Consider the following 13,656-nt stretch of genomic DNA (forward strand, 5'->3'; position numbering starts at 1 on the left):
ATTTCACCAAGTGTAATGCAAACTCGTGAGATCACATCCCAGGGTTGCCAGATACGAGGCTAAAATCTTTTGCACTTGAAAAACTCGAACTTGAAACTGATATAAACGTGTTGAGCTTGAATATTGAAAATGAAACAATAAAAAAATAATTGTATTAAACAGTATTTTGGGTTGAAGATAATATTGCTTCACTTTGGTAATCATTTCTTTTCACTGTTCACTTCCGTTGATATTTTGAGATTTGAGGTCTTGTTTTTTTTCAGTTGCATGTTTTGTATTTTCAGATTCACATATTTTATTTTTTAAGCTTTTGGCCTCAATAATAATTCAAACTAAAAAAAGAAACAACACAAAAACACACCAGGTTAAGAATTTAATAATTTATTAATTTATTTCATTTCTATCTCCAGATTCACCTGCCCGAAAAATAGAAATTTCCAGTGTATTCAAAAGAAAATAAGAAAAAAAACAAGAAAGTAAAATCAGAAGGTTCACGACGTCGTCATCAACTGCATGTGCGCCAACCCCATCAATCAACAAAACCCAAATTATCAACACTATTCATATTATTGTAATTATTGTTACAGCAATAAGGAAATCATCAGAACAGCCACATTCATGTACAGCACTCTTCCACGGCACTCTTCCAATAATATACACCAAAAAATATTCGTTCTGTCCAAAAAACCAACAAGGGTCGAGGTGTATGGGGGACAGGGTTATTTGGCGCGAGAGGGGGGGGGGGGGTATATGGCTTGTCAAAAGGGAATGAGTAAATGTTGAGTATAAGATAAGAGGGAGGCACACTTAGTATTGTGGGAAACAAACGCAATGTCACCAAAATGGAAAAAGCTCCCAAAGAATGAGTCAAATATGGTACATCAGGCTTGTCGGAATAAATATAGATCTCTGAACGACAACCCGCAACCAATCGAGTGGAAGCCACGGCTGATTATGGACCAAAGAAATCAAATCGCCCGCTTGTATTTACAATCACTCCCCCAAAAAAGGCTAGGAAAAAAAGGCTGGCCATTTTTGACAGGTGTTTTGCTTCTCTCTCCGCATTTTGCTCCAATCGCTAGAAAGAGAAGAAAAACATTCCAGACGGGGGAGAAAAATAACTGTACACTCTGCATCTTATTCCAAACAAACGTGTACATAGCATATCCCGGATCTATGTACACATAGACACACATTCATTCCGGCTCAGAAATATGTCACGCCGAGGAATCTCTCCATCGGGGGATTTCTGTTTCGAGAACGTCCCATTTCCCACCAGGAAAACCTCCAAAGTTCATCCACGCGGAGCAGAAAAGAGCAAGCGTCCGCTTTGTAAACAGAGAGCTTCATGGCGACGCCGTCATGTGCAAATTTGGACCGAGTCTTTGGGGATGAAGGGGACACACACAATTTTGTCCCCTTTTGTGTGTGTTCATGTGGGCAAGATTGTCTCCGTAAGAAAAAGATTTAAAGAAAATGAGGTCAACCAATAAAGAAACTGGAAGATTTCAGATGAAAGTCCTTCTATCAGAATAAATAAGCGCTGGAGAGAAATAGAAAAGAGGGGATAAAAGTGTCGGAGAAATAGTGACCAATCCTTTGTGGATGATCGTTTTAAAAGACTACAAGTGAGAGCGAGAATAACAACAATAATCAAAAGAAATGCTCTGAAAGTAAATAAGCTTGAACCCTCCTGTTACATTCTGGCCGGGTCAATTTGACCCAAAAGTGTCAGAAAAGACAAATGTCATATTTTATTGGTTGAGGGCCAAGCGGGACACGTTTCATGAGAACTAAAAAAAACAAAAAAAACACGAATATTAACTCTTGATCACAAATCATTAAAACTCACTCAGTCATCACGGAAGGTTAAAAAAAAAGAAAAGAAAAGAAAAAACCGCCTCGAGCAGTTTCAGGCGTCTCTGTGCAATTGGTTGGACACGCGGGTTGTAAAATGTCTTAAGCAGCCCCTGGACCAATTTGTACAACCTATCGTGTGTTCAGAGCAAGGTAGCAACTTTTCACCATCATTTTGCAAATAAATAAATAAATAAATAAATAAAAAGTCAATTGCCCCGTACCGCACACAAGATGAAATGAGGAGGACTTAGGACATCAATGGATGCACCAAAAGTCTCAAGGACCCAAAATTCAAGTCTACACTGTGGGCTGGAAGCAACCATTTTGCTCAAACTCCTACTTGGGAATTCAACCAAACGAGTCCCAATCAAGCCCCAGAAATTAAAAAAGGAAACAAAACAGGCCCAGATAGCAGTTTTACCAATCAGTGCAATATTTGGTGGCTATCCTCAGACCAAAAGTCTCTGGGACTCGAGCAATGCAGCCCCTGACAACCGTTTCAGCCCCGTCCACACATCCGAAGGCTCCAAATCGAATCGGAAGTCGGGCGTTTTGCTTTCAAGCAGCCTTTTGAGTGAGTCAATACGACTTGTGCTTTGGAACCACCGGCCATTTTGAGCCACAAGGTAACAGGAGGGTTTGAAAGCTCGAGCACCTTGGAAGTACAACAGGCGCTCTTGCACTTCCCGCAAACGTCTTGCCCTCCCACAAAAACAAGAAAAAAGTCAAGAAAGAATGTGAGGACGCCCCCGTCGCGGTTGCTCACATGCTTCGCCGGGGTTCGGGACCGTCCTTGGAGCACACGGACCGGTGGCCCGCGTTCTCCCTTTGTCAACCGACTGCATCGCGGGAAAGCGCGCGGGACATTTGGCTGTGCCAGCCCGTCGCGTGGCGCCGTTGGCGCATCAGCCAGCTAGCTTCCACACTGTCCTCCATCAAGCTTTGCGAATGGCTGAAGAAACACAGGGCAAGGGAGGGGAGGGGACGGGATCATTATACGAAGCATCCTTCACCCCCCCACCAAAAACAAAAACGACAGAGTTCCATTACCTGAGTTACGAAGGTTATTTACAGTCGATTGTTGTTATCGACATACGGTAGAAGGAGGGCTCAAATTTGTTTTTTGCTTTTTTTTTAGGGGGGGGGGCTGTACTTTTTCAACCAAAGTGGTGGTAATAACGTCAACACGTAACATGTGAGGAACGAGACAGGAACAACAACAACAACAACAAAAGGCCTTTCCATTCAAGTTGGAGTTGCTGACGATGAACAAAAAAAAAAGCGCGGGAACGGAGCAGGACGGTTTTGGAACACATGAAACATGGTCAAGGAATAAAAAAAAGCTGACACAAACATCAAAATGGGCATCAAGTGTTCCCATCTCGCAGCACCCGGATGCCAATTCACCCCGTTGAGGAGCTTCATTGAGTCTGATTACGGTATAAAAGCAGTGCTTTGCCGACATCACGAAAGCAATGAACTTTGCTGAAGTTTAGTTTAGTCAGCGAACTATGTTGAACTGAGCTGAGGAACTTTGTTTAGTCAGGCCTTTTTTGGGTGGGAGCGTCAATTACAGTAGTTGTAGATTTTTGCTACGTGGCACAGGCGGGAACTCTAATTCTGCTTAGCACTCCCCAGGATGGTGCCCAAAAACGGACATCTAACCCTAACCCCCCCAGACAAAAAAGACAAATTTGACAAAACAGGATTCACAAAGACACATCGGAAGGACACAAAAAGCACACAGAGGACAGTGGGCCAGTCACACACGCACGCACGCAGGCACACGCACAAGCCAATTGCACCATTTGTTGTTTAGCACCGGTTTGGGTTCTGATATTGAGAAGAGAAAATGCTTGTATTTAAAAAAAATAAAAATAAAAAAAAACCCTGTCAGCCAGCTGTAAATCAAACAGACCGGGAGGTGGGTTAGGGGGGTCGTCTTACTGGCCAAGCCCAAGGCACAGAGGACCACTCTCGGGGTGCGAGACCTCCTGCAGGGAAATGTGTGTGTGTCGCTATCTTGTCCGGCAAGAGCGCAAAGTTGAGGAAAGCCCTTTGAGTTGTGTGTGTGTGTGTGTGTGCGCACGTGTGTGTGTGTGTGTGTGCAGGAAAAATACTTTCAGAGCATCTCTCTCTCAGCGTTGCATTAACCCCCCCTTGCGCCCTCCCGCGGCCGTGCCAGGTGGTCCGGCAGTCGCCATGGAGCTCTCTAGGGAGGGCGATCGCGAGACGGCGGGGAGGTGCCGAGGCTCGCTTCCTCCTCCTCCTCCTCCTTCGTCTTGATGGCTTTTCACACCGGGGTCTGCTGAACCCAAGGAGGAAAGCTGGTTCTCCTGGCCAGATAGACAGAAAGGGCGAGGCGGGTGGGGCGAGGGCGTGTAGAAGAAGAAGCCATTCAATGACCGACGAGAGGGAGGCGAGCAGGAATGGACGGAAAGACGGAGAAGCAGAAAGTCAAAGAGGAGCCATCGGGGACGGAACGAGTGAGAGAGCCAAAGAAAGACAAGGAGAAAGAGAGAGGGAGGCAAAGAGGAGAGAAGAGGGGTTACAAAGTGCCGATGGATGGAAAACAACAGCCACAGCATCGCAACTCGCCAAGAAAAAACAAACACGCACAAGCAGCAATTACACGCCACTCGTAAAAAAAAAAGAAAGAACACGCGAGACAAAAAAAAAGAGAAGGATTTGTCTTTTTAATTATGTACTTTTGGGCGTGAGTTTAGTTTTTATTAAAATCCGAGTGAAGACTATCTAGGGGCATCACAAACACTCCAATAGAATTTAAATATATTATAATGTTCGTTATTCGAACGAATGAGCATCGAGTCGACTTGTACAAAAATATGCAAATGTCACTTCCTGAGGTCGACTATTGTAGTTGAAGGTAGCTTCGGGATTGCAGTGTGGGATGGAGGGAGGGGGAGGGCATGGGAGGGAGGGGGGTCAGGGGGGTATCGCGTACAGCGGAGAAAAAGGACAAGCATGGCAATAAATCATCCGATGGCGCGTGAGTGCGTCCGATGCCTTCAACCACAAAAACAAGAGGAAATCGATGCAAAAAGGGTCAAAAGAATCTTTCTCTTCTCAATCAGAACCAAACAAACGTGTTGCTTGTGCTCAACACAACAAAAAGCGCTTTTAATACGCAACGTGCGTCCGCTTGACAGGCGGCGCACACGAGCATATTAAAGGCGAGGCGTCAAGCAGCTGGACAAAGACACCACGCCGGCACGCGGGCACGCCCGCTGCCTCGGAACAAAATCCTGAAACAAAAACAAAACTTACCCACGTCAGCCTCACACTCTGCGGGGGGAGGGAGGTTGGGCATGGCGGGGCGGGGTGGGGCGAGGCGCCGCTCTTTATTTATTAGCACAAAATTGTTTTGATACGACTAAAAGTACAAACAAAACACAACACAAGAAGGTCACAGGACCAGCAAACACACAAACACACACACAAGGTTTGACACACATCATAAGACGTAAACAGGAAACAACAAGACACAAAGAAGACGCAAAGAAAGGTGTGCACTCCATTGGTGTTCTCCGGGAAAGGTTGGGGGCGGATACGGAGATTTCCCATGATTCCCTTGTTTGAGTTTGCAGGGCGAAATGAGATGCACAAACTGTAGAATGCTATTTTTTTTACTTTTTTGGGAGGAGGCTGGAACACATTAATGGCATTTGCATTCATTTCAATGGGGAAAGGTGATTTGAGTTGGGAAACTGAATCAAGTTTTCCTCTTGCGTACTGATTCGGACACTTCCACACTTTTTTCTTGTTGCTATTTTCTACACTGGGACTTTTTGAGAGGAGCGGACGGGTAAATGGAAAGTGTGAGTGACAGGGACACACAGCGAGAATGGCGGGGGATGATGGAGAGAGTGAGAAAGACAGAGCGAGAGCAGGTGAGAGTTTGTCGGCTGGGCTAATTACCTGGACACTCGGGGTGGGACGGGGGCGAGACGAGGCTGCACTAGGATGGACTGACGCCTCCCCTAAGAGAAATCACCGTATCTCGTCAACAAGAGGATCAAATACGAGGAGGACGAGCAGGACGAGGAGGGAGGCGCAAAAATAAAACACACCCACACAAAGACGACATCATCAGTCAATTAACACAACAGGACATGCGTCGCAACGTCAACATGCGCTTGTTGTTTGGAGCCAAAGATCCGGTTCACATGCTTTGCTCGAGTTGTACACAACACAAGAACAACAACACAAAAAATGTCAGAAACGGATGGAATGGGAGGAATGATACTCAACTCAATCCGGATTGAAATCAACCTGAGGTCCAGGCTCACTTTCACCTCATGTGGTCATTTTGTCCATGGTGGAGTCAACCGCACCACAAGTGGACCAACGTGGAACAGGAGCGTATTTCAAATACTACACTTACGCTTCGCAGAGATTTGCTTTTTCTAGCAGGTCCATAAAGTCTGTCTACACCTCGCACGCCAATGAAGGGGGATGGGGGTGAACGAGGGGTGATGAGCGAGAGAACCACCACGTACGCGTGCTTCAGCCTCGCTCGCTGCAGAAGTGTGTCAAAATCATGCTCGGCGGCCAAAACAGCACGGAGGCAAAACCACCAAAACCAAGACCAGCACCACCATCACGGAGCTCCACAGCGCCAGTGCACAAAGCCCAAATCCAGGCAGCACGGGCACACGAAATAAACAAGAGCAGCCCGTCTTGGCAAAACACAAGAAAGAGAAACAGAGGAAGAAGGAGGAGGAGAAGAAGCGAAAGAAGAAGAAAAAGAAAGAGAGGTGGTGTTAAGTTTGCCAGACCTGATCAGGGAAAATCCTGGCTGTTTTTGGCTCAATGACGTGTCCTCCTCGTATCTCATCCTCCACGGCCATGAGTCTTGGTAGCAGAAGAGAGCGAGACAACAGAAGGAGAGGCAGCATTAAGACATGAGGAAAAACAACGCAAAACAACATTTGCATTTGAGGCTCGTGGCGGCGGGAAGTTATGAAAGCCACAAAGGTCAAATGGGCCGTATGCGGGACGTCGGGCTGCCGCCGCCGCCACCTGCTGACCGTCACGGCCTTCCTTCTGGTTTGCGACGTTGAAGGTTAAAGCCGAAGACTTCCTCCAAAGGCAAACCTCAAGCCTTGAAGCTTTCAGGGAAGAAACGTGCTAGGCCCCGCCAATATTTTTTTCAGGTTGCCGGATCAACAGCATCTTCTGGGAATTACTGCTCGTGGGGGTTAAAAAAAATCCTTCATCTTAATCACTCAAAGCTGACGGATGCACGTTTTTTCTTTCCTCCTGGCTAATTCTGCGATTTTCCCAGGCCTGAAGCTAATCCAAAGTGTCGGGGAAGGATTTGAATTTCAAGGGGGTGAGGTGAGAGGAAGGGTAGCAGCAAAAAATCTCGCAATCACCCGGACAGAGAGCGGCTGCTTCGCTTTCGCCTCATTTTGACACCTGAAGTGAATCAGAAACAGAACCGGATCCTGTTTCGAATCGCAAAGTGCACCCGATCTTGTATTGCATGCGCAACGTTATACGTGCACCCCAAGAAACAGACAGCTGGTTGTCATGCACATTTTCGCCCCCTACAGGACCGGTCCGGAATCGCATATCATCATTTTTATTTATTTTTTATGTACACTACTTTCTTTTGGCAGAAGTCTGCATTTATATTTCAGTCACACACACGCACGCTGCAGTGAGGACACACAAAGTACACAAAGAAAGCAAAAAATCCACAGGTGGAGTTTTAAATATGAGCATTTGGATGTTTTATTGGAGAAACAGAGCTTACAGTTTTGCTTTGTACAAAAAAAAAATGGAGAGTGAGAAAGAAGGAAAGAAGGAATGAAGAAAAGAAAGAGAGATGGAAGGATGGAAAGAAAGACAGAAAGAAAGACAGAAAGAAGGAATTCATCCAGCAAGCACAGACAGCAAAGGTGATTGAAAAGTGTTTGGACATGAGCGTCAAAATGAGGCACATCTGTGACGTTTGTTACGTGAAGAGGGAGAAAACAACAATTCAGCAAGGTGAGCACCTTGACACCTCGTTTTGCTACGCAGGGAAAAAAAAAAAAAAGACGATAAAAGAACTTCTTATATTTTACTCTCACGTGTGGACGAGCGAGCCAGGAAAAAAAACCGGCCTGAGTGCAAAGCCTCGCCCGTTGTCACACCAGCATATATATGTACTATCTTCATATTTGTCTCTTCAATATATAGTATTAGCAGTATTAAGATAAAAACATTTCAAGTCACTAAAACAGGCAAATGAAAACGACTGAGTCGACCTCATCTAGATTATTGCGGCTAAAAGCGTGTCTATTGGGATCTTTAAAGCGTCTCACTCATATTTATTCATATTTCATACGGTACTGCTATTGTTATGGCTCTTGCATCACACACAACACACTCACACAATTCAATACGCCCGATGGATTATAGTTACAAAAATAGATTAGTGCCACACATCAAACGTCCTCAAGACGGCAACTCGTATTGGATATCCAGAACTGGGCGGATCTGACCGACCAGTGCGCTTCAATCCTATCTGGACAGGTGCCCGCAAAGAAGGCAATCGGGCCGAGGAAGTAAGCCCTGTGGAGCACCGATGGTTTAAGGTCGTGAGGAGGAGACACCGGATCTTCGGCAATCAGCCAACACAAGTCAAATCTTCCAAAGATAGCAAGGAAAGAGAGATGGAAAGATCCAAAGGGGGACTTGAAACTTCCCATTTCAGCTCGGAATTGAAATCGAGAGAAAGAAAAGATTTGGAAGGCAATATTATATTTTAGCTTCTTGTTATGATGAAAAGATGTTGTGCTTGTAAGAAAACAAGAGCCAAAGTCATCGAGAATCAAAACAACGCTACTTGCTACCGTGGCTTGCTACTGTGATAAAAAAAAAAAAGTAGTAAAAATTGTGGACTCAAAAATGTTGACCAGTGTTCTGCTTTGGGAGAAAAAGAAAACCCGAGTGAGTCCAAACAGTGTGACTGCTCTCACGCTGTCTTTTCATTTGCACATGGAAACGCTTTCCTCCTGTCTTTTTCTACAAAGTGCCGAGCGAGCAAAAAACATTTTACGGGGGGGCTCCGTCCATCCATCTGCCTGTCTGTCATCATTGGGTGTCTTCTTTGCTAAAGGGGATCATATGGAATATGTTCACTTTAAGACCAAATAAAGAACAAGAAGATTCGCACCAAACAGACAATGTGTTGTAACATAGCAATCTAAATCTAATCTGCCCCACCAAAAACAACGAGGCAAATCCAGATCCTTGAGTGGCGCAAAACACCCCCAAAATACCTTCTGATGTCCTCAAGCACCCCAAAAACAAGAAACGGTGTTTTGCATTGCAAAGAAGAATGCACCAGGCCGGTCTCTAGCGCAGCCCAAAACATCTGCTGCTGCACAGCAAAGCTACAACAAGAAAATTGGTCCTGAGCAGCAAAAGCGAGCCTGTCGCGGCGAGGAGCCGGGTAGCCACGCCCCCACCCCGTGCCCCTCCCCATGGGTCCCGCCCCCTGCACACGGGGCATTACCTGTGGATGATGCCTTTAATCTGCGAGTCTTTCTCCAGCTGCTGCTGGTGCAGTCGGCGCTCGCTGTCCTCCAGCCGGTTTTGGTACTGCAGCAGGATTTTGTTGGTCTGCTGCTCCTGCGTCAGCAGGCGGCGCTCATACTCTTCCAGCTTCTTGTGCGACATGACCAGACGGTCCTTCAGGCAGTTGATCTCGTCCTCGTACTCACGCACCTGCCGCAGGAGCAAACGCGCCGTTTAGCGCTTTTGCACTCACCGTCATTTTTGTTTGGAGCCTTATGAGGACGGCCCACCCTGTCCGTGCGCGACTCGTCCATGCTCTTGGAGTACTCCTTGAGCTTGAATTCCTCACGATCGATGCGCGAGCTCTCGATATCTGCCGACAGGTGCGGCATGTTGGACACCCAGGCCACCGTCCTCTCGTTGGCCGGCGCCTGTGGCGCCTGCGACCCCTGCGACCAAAGATAACCGACGTCAAGGCGCGAAGGTTCCTGGGCCATTTCCTGAGAAGGTGTGGCGCCACTGGCCTGTTTGCCAACGTTGGGCTTGAGCAAATGCTGCGGCTGCTGCGGCTGCTGAGGCTGCGGCTGCTGAGTCAGCGGCGACGGCTGCTGCTGTTGGGGCGACTGCTGTGTGGTGGGGCTGCCTGTCCCCTGCGGACTCCCTGACTCTCGCACCGAGCTCTGCTGGCGCGGCAGCCCTGGTGCCGTGTTGTCCTTGACGGACAGCTGGCGGCCGCCTCCGCCGCCGCGCACCTGCCGCACGCCCCCGTAGGCCGTCTCGGGCGACTGGAGGACGTTTCCGCTCTGCGGACGATTCTTAGCGGGGGCGCCGACCGACAGCTGGTGGGACGTCTGGGATTTGACGCGTTGACTGGGAGGGGGCGGAGCTCGCGGTTGGACCGTGGACGGAGGAGTGGTGGCCAAGGATGAGTGGGAGGTGCCCGTCTGGGAGGTCAGGCCCATCATTTGCTGCTGCTGCTGATGCTGCTGCTGCTGTATATTATCCTGAAGGACACAGAAATTAGTCAGTTAGCATTTTAGCGTGTTAGCTCTAGCCCTCAACAATGTGAGCGACTAGTTACATGATCTAATGGTTTCACGGTAATTACAGTAATTAATTAAAATAACTAACTGCTCGACAGATTTTTACTTAACTACTGACATTTTCTTTTTCAAAGATTACATTAGAAATGCGTGTCCTACAAAATACTACGGTTTGGTAGGAGTAACATTTCATTGCGCGGTATTTTCAAGATACTGCGCGCTCTATGTTTTTGTATGAATGGATTTCCCTTTCCTGCCCTTTTCAAATGAGCTGATTTGGTTTCTCCCCTTTAACACGGCGCGTCATCCCGGACGCAGTCGCAGGCGGGCACCTGCATGTGCACGGACATCTGGCGGCGGCTGTAGTCGTCGCTGTAGCTGTGCGAGTGGATGATGCTGGGCTGGCCCAGGTGGGCACCGTCGCCGGTCCTGAGGGAGGACAGGTCCTCGCTGCGGGAGAAGCCACCGCGGGCCAACTGCGGCAGGTAGCCGGGGTGCGAGGGCTCAGGGGTCAGGAGCAGGGGCGCGGGGGGCTGAGCGCGCCCGTGTGGCCGCTGCGGCCCGTCCGCCGTGGCCAGATGAAAGAGGGGATTCTGGAAGGAAAGCGGGTAGCGCATGGCGGCGGCCTGCTGTTGCTGCTGCTGGGACAGAGAGTCGGTGGCGGCGGCGCCCATCTGGCTCAGCCGCAGGCCGCCGGACACGCTGGAGCCGCCGGAGCCGGCCGACAACCTGCCGCCGGCCCGCAACTGGCCGCTCAGGCCCGAACCCAGGCCGCCACCGCCTCCGCCGCTCAGCCCCCCGAAGCTGCCCATGCCGGCGATGGAGGCCTGGGAGTAGTTGAGCATGTCCACCGACTGCAGGTTAGACACGCTGTTCATTCGGGAATCCTGGAGGTCCATCATATAGATAGGCTTTTACTCACACTGAGCCGCCCCTCCCCTCCCCACCCCGCCCACTGTGACATCATGACCCCGGGTGATATGGGTGAGGGTGACACCACCCCAATGCCTCGGAGTATTTGCTGGCAAATACCCTCCGGGGTGAAACAACAAGCAGATGTCATGATACAGCACCCCCCCACCCCACCCGCCGCCGTCTCGGCCTGCTCGCTACATGCACATGTGGGACTCTGACAGGGCTCACCCCGATAAGCGGGGGGCTTCACTGTAGACTTGATCATGGGAGATTCCAGCAAGTATGAGCGGCATGCAGCTCGTACTCGTGGCCTGGCCGATGGGATGGCGAACGACTTCCACGCGACTCACCTTGCCGTCAGGTTCGGTGATGTCGGAGCTGCTGGTGCAGTAGGCCGGGCTGGAGCGGGCCAGGGGGGGGCGTGACGCGTAGAACATGTCTTTGGAGGGCGCTCGGTGCAGGAGGTGCTCACGCTCCTGAAAGCTCAGCTGGGAGCGGGATGGCAACATTCCGCCGGTGGACGTCGGCGAAGGCAGGCGGACGAGGTCCATGGAGCTGCGCGGGGGGGGGGGGGGGCAAACAGACGCCATTTTCAAAAGGGTGCACACGTTTGACAAAGTCGACGGAAAGAATCACGCCCTGCCTGTTGAGCATGGCGAGGTTGCGGAAGTCGGAGGAGACGCCACGGTTGAAGGAGGGCCGGGATAGGAGTCGCTCGGACTGGTGGCTGGGCTGCCTCTGCAGGTGCGGGTTGCGCAAGGCCATGCTGATGTCGTTCAGAAGGCGGGGCAGAGGGCCCAGTTTGATGATGGCGTCCTACGGGCGACAAAAGCGATTGCCGCATGACTTTTCGCATCACTTGGATGGAAAACGTGCATCTGTACGTTCCACTCCTCACTCTGGCAAAACAGGCTTGCTACTTTTACAACCTCGGTGACAAACAAGAAATAGTTGACAAACGGATTAAAGAGCGAATATACACAAACTTGCCAAAAAGGAGCAAATACTACAATCAAAATGTGACCCACGATAATTATGGAAATGTGACAAACATGAAAATTCAACAAACTATATAATTCCAACATGATGAAAAAAGATGAATTTGGGACAAACAAAATTCCAATTTGCCACAAGGATCTGAATGTGACAAAAATGATTTTGACAAAAAATACAATTTGACAAACGTAAAAGTTGGGCCAAAATAAAACAAACAAATTTCACCCTTACCCTAACATGACAAAAAGTATATAAATTTGACAAACGGTTCAACAAGATAATGAGAAATGAGAAAAAGGAACATTATTTGACACCAACACTTCCGAATGGGACAAAAAAAAAAAAAAAAGACTGTGGCAAAAAGTTGAAAATATGACAAAACAAAAACATGACAAAAAGGTTTCTGGCAGGGGTCAGTGCTCCCGCATTGGCAGTTACCTTGCTGAGCTGGGCCATCACCTCCCAGAGGAGACTATGGAGCACGGAGAGCTCCCGGCCCAGGTCGACGTAGCCCTCAAAGCTGCCAGCGTTGGTGACGCTGTCCAGGTTGGAGATCTCATAGAGGAACTGCTGCATGGAGCCCCACTCCATCTCCACAAACTCGTTCATGAAGCACATGTACTCCTCCTTGTTGCCGAACCTGAACGCCAGCCGTCACACGTTCACACCAATGGTGGCCACGTGCGTCTCAAACAATCAACGTGGTGGCAAAAGGCCACTTTGGTCTTACTTCCACAAAGCACTACTTTTACGGTTTGGGTCCGAAACAGCGGTTTCTCACCAAATAATGCGAGACGTCACCTACTTGGAGAAGTTGGCGAGGTTCTGCACCACTTTGGCGATGAGGGTGAGCGTGCGCGAAGTCTGCTCGTCGGGATATTCCTGCGTCATGTTGAAGAGCGACGGCGACATGATGGCGGGACACAGGAAGCGCAGGAAGAGCGAGCCGCTGATGAGACGCTCGGCGATGTCCTCGCGCCCGCGCTCGGCGCAGCGCACTCGCCACGACGCAAACACCTCCTTCAGCTCGCGCGGGAACACGCTGGCGGCACACATGAGCACCACCCCCAAAAAGACACCAGTGTGGAGCAAAGAATTGTGTCAAATGAGAAGAAATGTTTCCAATTTGACAAATAAATTCCACATTCGACAAAACAAATCAAAATAGGTGAAAAACATTGATGAAATGTGACATAAAAACAAAATGTGACTAAATCTGATGAACGTGACAAAAAATATATTTAAAGTGACAAATGAATTCAAAGTGAAAAACAATAGAAATGTAACCTAAAAACATATCCATGTAATG

General features: G+C 48.7%; 1 protein-coding gene across 10 annotated transcripts in view; it reads right to left on the reverse strand.

The window, feature by feature from the left end:
- Positions 1-365: 365 nt before the first annotated feature.
- Positions 366-13,656, reverse strand: part of syngap1b (synaptic Ras GTPase activating protein 1b) — a 35,439-nt gene continuing 22,148 nt past the window's right edge. For 5 of the 10 annotated variants that reach the window (XM_037273138.1, XM_037273134.1, XM_037273132.1 and 2 more), the window contains 10 exons: positions 13,153-13,389; positions 12,786-12,987; positions 11,995-12,167; positions 11,702-11,906; positions 10,769-11,323; positions 9,684-10,397; positions 9,392-9,603; positions 6,660-6,735; positions 5,800-5,861; positions 366-2,812 (listed from right to left, as the gene is read on the reverse strand). In XM_037273138.1, coding sequence (XP_037129033.1) covers positions 2,692-2,812; positions 5,800-5,861; positions 6,660-6,735; positions 9,392-9,603; positions 9,684-10,397; positions 10,769-11,323; positions 11,702-11,906; positions 11,995-12,167; positions 12,786-12,987; positions 13,153-13,389 — 2,557 coding nt within the window. In that variant the 3' untranslated portion in view covers positions 366-2,691. Of the gene's footprint in view, positions 4,197-5,148; positions 5,255-5,799; positions 5,862-6,659; positions 6,736-7,590; positions 8,987-9,391; positions 9,604-9,683; positions 10,398-10,768; positions 11,324-11,701; positions 11,907-11,994; positions 12,168-12,785; positions 12,988-13,152; positions 13,390-13,656 lie in introns of those variants that run through there. The other 5 variants (XM_037273135.1, XR_005100568.1, XM_037273136.1 and 2 more) reach the window with 5 other exon arrangements.

This window comes from Syngnathus acus, chromosome 16 (assembly GCF_901709675.1).
Source record: "Syngnathus acus chromosome 16, fSynAcu1.2, whole genome shotgun sequence".
NCBI lineage: Eukaryota > Metazoa > Chordata > Actinopteri > Syngnathiformes > Syngnathidae > Syngnathus > Syngnathus acus.